The sequence below is a fragment of the Chrysochloris asiatica genome, unplaced genomic scaffold, assembly GCF_000296735.1.
Source record: "Chrysochloris asiatica unplaced genomic scaffold, ChrAsi1.0 scaffold00008, whole genome shotgun sequence".
NCBI lineage: Eukaryota > Metazoa > Chordata > Mammalia > Afrosoricida > Chrysochloridae > Chrysochloris > Chrysochloris asiatica.
In genome coordinates this window covers 30,874,107-30,884,635 of record NW_006408526.1, presented here as the reverse complement: position 1 = coordinate 30,884,635, position 10,529 = coordinate 30,874,107, and the positions used below count along the sequence as shown (strand labels likewise).

The 10,529-nt window shown below is 42.6% G+C and overlaps 1 protein-coding gene across 1 annotated transcript in view; it reads right to left on the bottom strand.

The window, feature by feature from the left end:
- Window positions 1-1,953: 1,953 nt before the first annotated feature.
- Window positions 1,954-10,529, bottom strand: part of CD3E (CD3e molecule, epsilon (CD3-TCR complex)) — a 12,799-nt gene continuing 4,223 nt past the window's right edge. The window contains exons 4-8 of the mRNA XM_006833986.1: window positions 6,356-6,370; window positions 5,535-5,750; window positions 3,824-3,994; window positions 3,137-3,183; window positions 1,954-2,010 (exon numbers count right to left, since the gene is read on the bottom strand). Coding sequence (XP_006834049.1) covers window positions 1,954-2,010; window positions 3,137-3,183; window positions 3,824-3,994; window positions 5,535-5,750; window positions 6,356-6,370 — 506 coding nt within the window. The remainder of the gene's footprint in view (window positions 2,011-3,136; window positions 3,184-3,823; window positions 3,995-5,534; window positions 5,751-6,355; window positions 6,371-10,529) is intronic.

The following is a 10,529-nucleotide window of genomic DNA, read 5'->3' as shown; positions in this document are numbered from 1 at the left end:
ATCAAATTGTATCAGATTACTCTTTTTTTCCTCTTCTTTCTTCTTCTGGTTGAGCTCTGATCATCCAGTCATTGAAGCCAGGTCAAGTGGGTATTATGAGAACATTTGTTTTATGAACACAGTCAACACAGAGTGGCCATCCAAAGTATTAGAGTTGGACAGCTTTATCTGCTAATTCCAGCGAGGTCTATCACTAACTATGCAACTTGGGCAAGTGACATAGCCTCTCCCAGCTTCAGTATCCTCTCTGTAAGATGGTATGACAGCATCCGCTGCATCAGGTTGGTGTAAGAATTAAATGAGATCATAGATGTAAAAGTGCTAAGCACAAATTTTGGAGCAGATTTAAATGCTCAATAAGTGTTGATTGTTACAGCTTTTATCACACTGAACCATACCTCTCCTTGATGAGACTCAATCAAATGTATTGGGACAAAACTACAGCCTCCAGGCCAGCCTGCTGATTAGTGAGTGCTGGTGAGTGATGGTCAACATCATGCACTTCAATAGGGAACTGACAAATAGAAGCTGTAGTCTCAGCCCAAAGCAAGTGTGGACAATGTGTGAAGGGCTGCTAATCACAAACGGTCTTTTTAATTGCGGTCATACACATAAATAGTTGTGTGGTCAGCAGGGAAGCTTCTGAGTGGTGAGAGGAAGAGAAGAGAGCTGTTCAGTTGAGCTGGACTGAGACAGCTCTGGCCTCTCTTCACCACCAGCTGAGGTGTGCTGTGAGAGTATGAGAAAGAAATCTTCCCCACAGGGCTCTCCACCTCTGGGTTCCTGCCACCCCACGCCTCACACCCTCATGAGAGCACAGACCACATCCTGTGCGCTGAACCACAGCCTGGAGCTGACTTAAGGCTGCTGCCTCTTGGGTGAAAGGAGTGACGCCCACTTGAAAGCATCACCTTCCTCTGTCTCTCCCCAGCCCTGGCTTACCGATCTTCTAGCAGCTTGTGGAAATGTGTGTCCCACTCCTCAACCCCATTTCACCCTACCTTCCTCTTCTGTTGCCACACCTGCCTGTAAAGGCTTCTATTTTTTTCTTACCTGTTTTTAGAGTTGCCCACTCTGTCAGTGACCTATTAGCCACTCCCTGTAGCCCTTGAAGGTTTTCTTCAAGAGAAGTTACTCAAGCATTTGCTCCCTGGTGCCTTCTCCAAAGAAGAGCTTCAGAACCCACCCCACTACCCCCGCACCCTCACACACATCAGCTGAGAAAATAGGCTATACTTGCACTTGGTTATCCTAGGTAAGGATTTAGCCAAAGGAGAGGGAGAGGAGGGTAGGGAGGATCTGAGATGTCTTAGGAAGTAAGGCAACTTCATAGCGCCTCCCACAGAGAGAAATAGCAACTCTTTCAGACACAGATTCTTTATTTCTTTTTTTTTTTTCTCAGCTGACAAAGAGTTAGAGCATTTCTGGGGAGATGTAACTGACCGTCCAGATGCTTAGAGTGGGTGGACAGAGAGGGGAGGAAGCCCAGAGATGCTCTGGGCCCAGGTCTATGAATGGTACAAGACATCTGCCAGGAAGTCCTTCCCCAGGAGGTTGGAAAACAGAGCTGGAAAATAGAAAGGTAGATGGAATAGTTAGGAATGGAACAACTTATATACAGGAACAAGAGGGAACTGAAAGGAGAAGGAGTAGACATGAGGATGGGGTAGGGAGAAGTAAGAAAAGAAATAAATATGCTGACAAGAGGGCATTCCAGATATGAGGAGTAATTAGACATGATGTTTCAAAGGACAATAGAGCAGCCATATCCTAGGTCTGGAGACACCAACCAAAAAGGCAGAAAGGAGGGAGCTGGGCAAAAGGCCTTGTGGTGTGAGTTCACCACAAGGCAGAGGAATAGTTCTTTTGTGGGGTCCAAGATATGTCCAGGGAATGGGGAGTAGCAAGGAGCCCAGAGAGAAGCCAGACCTGGGTGGTGGGAGGCAGGAGTCCTCAGACATTTCTCTGATTCAGGCCAGCATACAGGTCCTGCTGACCTTTCCGGATGGGCTAGGGGTAAAAGAGGGGCTGGTTAGTAGGTGGGAGAAAGTAGTTCCTAAGAAAGAAGGGTCTCTGAAGACATAGCTTTAGTACAATGGAAAGAATCTTGGCAGGCAGGCTTGAATACTGACTTAGTGTCCTGGTAGGAGACTTGTGCTGGCCTGGCCCTCTCTTGTGTGCCTCAGCTTTCCCATCTCAAAATCTAAAGGTGGCATCTTAAGACCACGTCTCAGGGCATTTTTCAGGGTTAAAGGAAATCATTCAAGGGAAAGTGAATATTGGTTGGTACTCAATAAACATTTGTTGACTTTATCCAGGGGTGATACTCAAAATGTTTAACAGCTGGGAGTGTACACATTCTAATCAACCAGAATAACCCTGATGGTCTTCTGGGATGACAAACATTAACTCTGGTTGCCAAACCAAAGGGAGCCCAGTGGGATCTTGGGGAGGACTATGAGGGTTGGCATAATGTGTGTGTGTTTAGGGGTTGGGGGTGGCCAGCTCGGTACTCCATTGAAATACCGATGAAATATTTCAGTATTTTATTAACTGGTGTAAGTGTTCTGGTGGCTGGTGGTAGGATAGCAGCCTGCGTTTACGGCATTAGAATTTATATGCATGGGATTCTCCAAGGCTGTATCCCATCCAGCTACTGATTAAGTCAAAGAAAGGGGAATGTGTTTGCTTGCTTCCTCTGTAGTTGTGGAAGTCATGCAGCCAATAAGATGATTCTACAGGTCGGAACTGACTCGATGGCACTTAACAACAACAACAACCCTACCATAAAGGAGCTCTGGTAGTGTAGTGGTTACGAATCGGGCTGCGAATCCCAAGATCAGCAGTTCGAAACTACCAGCTGTTCCGCAGGAGAAAGATGAGGGGTTTTGCTCCCATAAAGATTTACCACCTCGGAAACCCTGTATAGGGTTACTATGAGTCAGAACCAACTCCACGGCACATGACAACAACAACCCTACCATAAAGAGATCAAGGTGGCTGCAGGGTAGACTCTTGTGCAAGCCCTGAGAGAGGAGCTTTGAAGACTTTGGCAGGAAAGATGATGGTCCCATCTGTTCCTTCTCCCCTAGTTGGATCTCCATTCCCCACCCCCACCTTCTTGACCCCCTGTTACCTCATAGTCTGGGTTGGGAACAGGTGGTGGCCTCTCCTTTTTTGGTCCTGCAGAAGAGGAAGGGGAAAGGGATTTGTTTCCATGAGGAAACAGCTATCTTGCAATAATGGCTGCTATGATGAGACCCAGCTCAAGGAGGGCATTCTCTCCTCCACCTCTCTCTTCTCGCATAGCAGCTTTCTCTTTGCTTTATTTCATCCCTTTTCTCATTCTTTTGTGACTTTCAGCTCAAGGACCTCTCTCTCTCTCTCTCTTTTTCCTTCTAGAGAAGGGAACAGGAAGGTGTTGTAGAACTATTAACCATAAGGTTGGCCGTTCAGATCCATCAGCCACTCCACGGAAAAAAGATGAGGCTTACTGTTCCCGTAAAGATTTGATGGCAGTGGGTTTGGTTTGTGCTTAATGCTCCAAGCTCTCTCTTTTCATAGCTTGGGGATGGAATCTGCTTATTCTAGAACACTGATGAGCATTTGGGAAAGTTATATGTCAAAAAGACTTTTTGAGAATGTGATATGTTAATAGAGTTCCTTGACCATTTCTAGATTGGGAAGGAAAGAAGTGATGTAAGACACAGATCCCTTGGCTGAGATCTCGGCCTCTTCATAGGAATGTTCTGTAGAAGCCCATCTAGCCATGATGGGCTTCCCCTTTTATGGGAATCACTAAGACATAGCTCCAAGTTCTTACCCCTGGGCCTGTTGCCGGTACCCGCTGTTCCTCGCATCACAGGTTTGGCCTTTGCCTTTCTGTTCTTGCTCCAGTAATAAACCAGGAGCAGCAAACCCAGAGTGATGCAGATATCAGCTATGACAATTCCAACGATGGCTTTCAGATTCACCTCCATGCAGTTCTCACACACTGTCGTGGGGGTATGGTGAGACAGGAAGAAATCAATGAAAAAGGAAAAACATGAGGGAACTGAACAAGATGAAGAAACAAATGAAGGTGATTGATTCATCCATTAATACTCACTTGCTTGCCATGGCCAGAGCCCTCCCATTCAATATGTGTATAATTCTAGGTCTGATACAATGCAGTTGATCCATATAACAGTAACAATGAGCCAAGTATGGTGGTTACAGTTTGAGCCTCTGGAACCAGAAAGTCCTAGGTTCAGGTCCTAGCTCCATTACTCACTAGCTGTAAGACTGTGAATGTGTTTTTAACTCATAAAGTCTCTGTTTCCTCATCTATGTGCTTGTTGAGAGACTTACAGGAAATAATCCTTGGCAAGTGTTTGGTATAGTTCCTGAGGTTTAATAAGCACTCAATAAATATTTATTTGTTATTTTTGTAAAGTACCATTGAGTTGGTTCTGACTCAGAGCAACCCTGTAGAGTGTTTCCATGGAGCTGGCTGGTGGGTTTGAACTGCTGACCTTGTGTAGTTCAGTACTTATCCTACAGCACCACACCAGGACTCCCAATAAATATTAACTCTCATTTATGGAATGTCATGGTGGTTAAAGTGCTCATTTGCTAACCAAGAGGTTGGCACTCAATTTTTTTGTATATTATATGGTAGTGCTGTGGCTCTGTAGGATAAGCACTAGACTTCTAAACACAAGGTTGGTGATTCAAGCCCACTAGCTGCTCCATGAGAGAAAGATGAGGCTTTTTGCTTCCGTAAAGATTTACAGCCTCAGGAACCCTATACAGGGTTGTTATGAGTTATGAGTTGGAATCAATTCAATAGCACTTAAAAACAACAAATATAATATTACTGTTATGACTTGGAGTGCTGGCATGGCGCTGTAAGATAAAGTACTGGACTGTAAGATCGTGTTGAACTGCAAGGTAAGTAGTTCCTCAGATACCCTATATAAGGTCTCTATGAGTCATAACCAACTTGGCAGCCCTTAACAACAATTATGCCTTAGCTTATATGAAGTTTTTGGATTTCTGGAGTGGCGCTGTAGGATAAGCACTGGACTGTGAACCAAAAGGTTGGTGGTTCAAATCCACCAGCTGTTCCTTAGAAACCCTGCACAGGGTTGCTATGAGCCAGAATTGACTCAATGGCACTTAACAACAACAATATGAAGTTTTACTATAGTGGCTTTGATGCTCCTTTCCAAGTTTTTCTGACTGCTGTGCATAAAGCATCAGATTGACTCAGATGGATGTGCCATAATTCTGAGTGTGATATAATGCAATTGACTCAGTTCTGCATCTTGGGAGGCTACTGCTGGTGGTCTAGTGCTGACTTAGACTGCCCAGACAGTTCCACACTGGTGTTTAATCTATACTTCAGAAAACACTGATGCTGTGTCCCAGGATTGAGTGTAAGAGAAAGTACAAGGATGCCAAGGAACTGTGAATTGGGCTTAGGGGGATAATTGGCAGTGCCCTTTGATCCTTCCCAGTCTAGAAGTCCTTGCCCCAGAGGCCTGTATTACCTCTCGCTTTCAGGTAGAGGTGATGCTTCTTCTCTTGGTTTACATAGCAGGAATAATAACCACTGTTCTCCATTTCGGAAAAATTTTCCAGTTTTAACTGCTGTTCATTAGAATCAAGGGGCTTGTCATTTTTTAGCCACTTAATTCCTCCATGCTCAGATGATTCCTCAGGGCATTTCAGCACTACGTTGGTTCCGGAGATGGAGATTTCATATTCTGGGGAGTAGAAAAGAAGAGAAGGGAAATCAGAGGGCAAAACCAGAAAGATTTCAGAAAAAGCCGACTAGTGACCAAAAAACCAGTTGAACACAAAAAGTTACCTGCCATCTGGGTCTTAGATTCACTTGTCAGAAGGGAACTCTATGGGATAAAGTGTGTAAAAGACAGAGTGTGGAGGAGAAGGGGAATGACAGAGCCTTTAAAAAGGTGCCTTCAGGTTTTAAACATGGGAGAAGGACTATAGAAGTAAAGAAAAACACAGTAAGGGAAGCATGGATGTCAAATATAAAAGTTCCTATTTGGAACCTTTTCAAAATGGAAGTTGAAAATGTCATGTTGGGTAGGCTTCAGTTTTTAGGATTAAACTCTCTGAATCAATTTCTTCATCTCTACCCATTGATGGAGTCCTGGTTTGGCACTGTAGGATAAGCACTAGACTGCTAACTGTAAGGTTGGAGGTTCAAAGTCACCAGCTACTCCTTGGAAACCCAATACAGGGTTCACTATGAGTTGGAACCAACTCCATGGCACTTAACAACAACAACACAACCCATTGATAAGTATTTTCAGGAAGGCCATAAATAAAAGACTAGTAAACTTACTCTTTGTAGATTCATCTGAAAATGGAAAAAGAAAAGAGTGGTAAAATCTTAAATTAGTTTACACTTAAATTGCAGGTCAAATTTTTCAAGTGGGACTAGATACTGCCCCAAGCATTCCCAAAGAGAGTTCCATCCTTTAGTAAGCCTGCCCAAAGCCTCAGAGATGAGGTACATACTTAGTCCAAGAGTATGCTCAGAGATATAATGCAAGATATATCAAACTGAGAACATACAAGATGTACTTACTCCTAGACCTAGATGTACATTTCAATCCTAAAACTGAGAAAGAATTCCAGAATTCGATCCTCCTGCATTTGCCAGATCATATTCCAGATAGAAGGGAGCTCTGGTAGCGTAGAGGTTACAAATCGGTCTGCGAACCGCAAGGTCAGCAGTTTGAAACTACCAGCTGTTCCGTGTGAGAAAGAGGAGGCTTTCTGCTCCTGTAAAGATTTACAGCCTAGGAAACCCTGTATAGGGTCACTATGAGTTGGAACCGACTCCACGGCACATAACAACAACAACATTCCAGATAGAGATAAAGGGGTCTTCTTAGAGAGAAAGACTTCTACATCTTTGACTCATTGATTCTTGAGCATACCTATTTCTCATTATTCATAGTTTTTTTTTTCTTAAAACAAACACAGTCTCTTACAATAGAGATCAAACATCTTTCTTTCTTATTCAATATACTTCTACTACTGCCCTTTAATTAGTTGAAGCATCCTGTACATTGGTAGGGAATCCTGGTGTAGCACTGTAGGATAAGCACTGGACAGCAAAGTCGGTTTGAACCACAAGGTCAGTGGTTCAAACTCACCTGCTGCTCCTTGGAAATGCTACACTGGGTTGCTGTGAGTCGGGACCAACTCAACAGCACTTAACAACACCATGCATTGTTAGAGAATGTTTTTTCTAATAAAAAGCAGTTTATTTTAAATCATCTCTGAATATAACCAACTCTCAATTAGTTTTGTTAGAGGATGGTATTGTTGGTGTAGACAATTGCAATCCACAGATAACTACCAGTATTTTTTGGGAGTTCAGTCACCTTCTCCAAAGCAGGCAGTGTTGCTCTGGGAGCTGGCACCCTGGGGTACATTCCTAGGATGGAGGACTGGGGCAGTCTGGCAGCATGAGGTTATGTCAGGGTTTGCACATAACAGCTGGCCGAGAGGAGAGGTGGTGGTACTCAGAGATAGCCCTCTCCTGTTAGGGTATTTTGTTACAGCTCAGAGTCAGAAGCCCATAGCTCGAATCCTAGCTCTCCTTTTGGCCGTGTATGCAAGGGCTCATCATTTAACTTCTCTGAGCTCCAATTTCTTCAGCAGGGAAATGGAGGTAAAATATCCACTTCCCAGGGATTTCATGAGAATTAAATGGATTATGAAGGTGATAGTGGATGGTCCATTGCAGCTACTCAAGAAAAATGTTAGTTCCTTTTCTCTTGGGCTTCTGCTACAGTGGAAAATAGAACTGGGCTCTGACCCAGTTGCTCAGGAAGCCCTCTGGCTGAGATCACACAGAATATAAACAAATCATTCTCCAGAGGCTTATCTATCTGTTAATAATTAGGGCTGAGTATAAAGACAATGGAAGTGCAATGGCTCTGTACAATAAGCACTGACCTTCGAACTCCAAGGTGGGTGGTTTGAGCCTATCAATTGTTCTGAGGAAGAAAGATGAGGCTTTCTGCTCTGGCAAAGATGTGCAGCTTCAGAAACCTATACAGTGTCTCTATGAGTTGGAACTGACTTGATGGCATTTAGCAACAATAATGATGATACGTAATTGATATTATTTTGAAATAATAATTTCAAAAACCATTAAAATGGTTTTTCAAAACTGATGCTTTTTAGAAACGTTAAATAATTTGGAAACCACAAGCAGAGTAATAAAGAAATAAATACTGTACTCTGCTGGTAATTTTGTTTGAAAAAGAAATGTGAAGAAAATTGGTCCTAACAGTTCTTTTATTGGCACAAATCCTATTTCAGAGCTTACAAATTCTCATGGTGGTGGTGGTGATGTGCTGTGGAGTTTGTTCTGACTCATAACGACCCAGTACAGGGTTTCCGAGGCTGTAAATCTTTACAGGAGCAGAAAGCCTCATCTTTCTCCTACAGAATAGCTGGTAGTTTTGAACTGCTGACCTTGAGTTTCATAGCCTGATTCATAACCACTATGCTACCAGAGCTCCTTACAAATCCTCATGCAAGGGTCTGTTATGTCTATGCTTAGAAAAGTTGTGCTGACAGTGGTTTTTTTTTTTTTGCATACTCAGAAACAATAATGGTTAAGAAAATCTGTACTTATATTTATCTCTGTGATTGGATTACTTATTTTCTAAGTCCCGGTTTCTTATCTGTAAAATGGTATGTTAGAAGAATTAAATGAGAAAATTCAAGTAAAACACATAGGCAATACCTAGAACAAAAGTGCTCAGTAAATCTTAATGTTTATTATGAATAGTCTGTATGCTTTTCATGTAACAATAGCTAAGGTTTATCTTGTTAAATGCTGTTGAGTTGGTTCCAACTCATAGCGACCCTGTATAGGGTTTCCGAGGAGCAGTTGGTGGGTTTGAACCACTGACCTTGCAATAGCAGTCCAGGGCTTATTGTATAATGCCATACCAGGAGTCTACTACTGTCTCTATAAAGTCCTGGTGTGGCGCTGTGTGATAAGCACTGGACTGCAAAGTTGGTTTGAATTAAAAGGTCGGCTGTTCAAACTCACCAGCCGCTTCTCGGGAACCCTATACAGGACCGCTAGGAATCAGAACTGACTTGACAGCACTTAACAACAACAACAATAACAACAACACCTTCTATATGGAATTCTGGGGCATTGCTGGAGGATAAGCACTGGACTTCAAAGTTGGTTTGAATTGCAAGGTTGGCAGTTCAAACCCACCAGCTGCTCCTTGGAAACCTTATATATACAGGGTTGCTATGAATTGGGACCGACTTGATGGCACTTAAAAATAACAACAATGCTTCTAGATACGAGAAGGCTTCAAAAAATTTATGGAAACATTCCATTATCTTTTAATTCAATTTTCTCACAAATTTTTTGAAGCCCTGTCGTACTAGCTGATTGCTTTGAATAAATCATTTATACAATCTTCACAACAGCCCTATGAACTATGAAACCATTATCATTCCCCTTTTACAGATGATGATGCTATGGCAAAGGAAAGTTAAATTGTTCAAAGACATCCAGCAAGTAAGGAATTGAACTAGGATTCAAACACAGCAGTCTAGCTTCAGAGTTAGACTCAACCTCATACTATAGAGCTTCATCTCCTCTGCCTAAGATTTTTTTTTTCCCTAGAGTATCAACTCATCCTTTAAAATTTAGCTCTAAGAATCACCTCCTCTGGGGAGCCTTTCCCAACTTCCCTCTGTAAAGTTGACCAGTCCTGTTTATACTTCATTTGACTCTGTATCCACACATACCACACATACATAACACTCTATATTCTGAGTTAGTTGTCTCTCATACAAGACCACCAGCGTCTGGAAAAGATAATGCATGCATATCTTTGCTTATTTATTCATTAAAAAATTCATTAAGCATCTAATGTGTGCCAGGCACTGAGCCAGGTGATTAAGATGCTGTCTCTGCTTTAAACGAACTCATAGTTTATACAAAAATGTATGACTGCTCCAGATCCCACCCACATATATATTCTTTTCTTATCATATGCTCAGAGATACATGTCCTTTCTCATTTAATCATACTAAGATATAATCAGGCATGATAGCTAGCAATAAATATAGTCACAACTCATATGTTGTTATTGTTGTTAAGTGCCGTCAAGTCGATTCTGACCCATAGTGACCCTGTATAGGGTTTCCAAGGAGCAGCTGGTGAGTTTGAACCACCGATCTTACAGTTTAAATGACTTTGCTGTTTAACTCATTAGCCCACAGTGCCACACCAGGATGCCCATAATTCATATGTTGTTGTTGTAGTGCCATCAAATCGATTCCGATCCATAGTGACCCTGTGTAGGGTTTCCAAGGAGCAGCTGGTGAGCTTGAACCACCAACCTTGCAGTTCAAATGACTTTGCAGTCTGACGCATTAGTCCACAGCAGCACACCATAACTCATATGGTGGTGGTGGTTATGTGCTGTGGAGTTGGTTCCGACTCATAGCGACCCTGT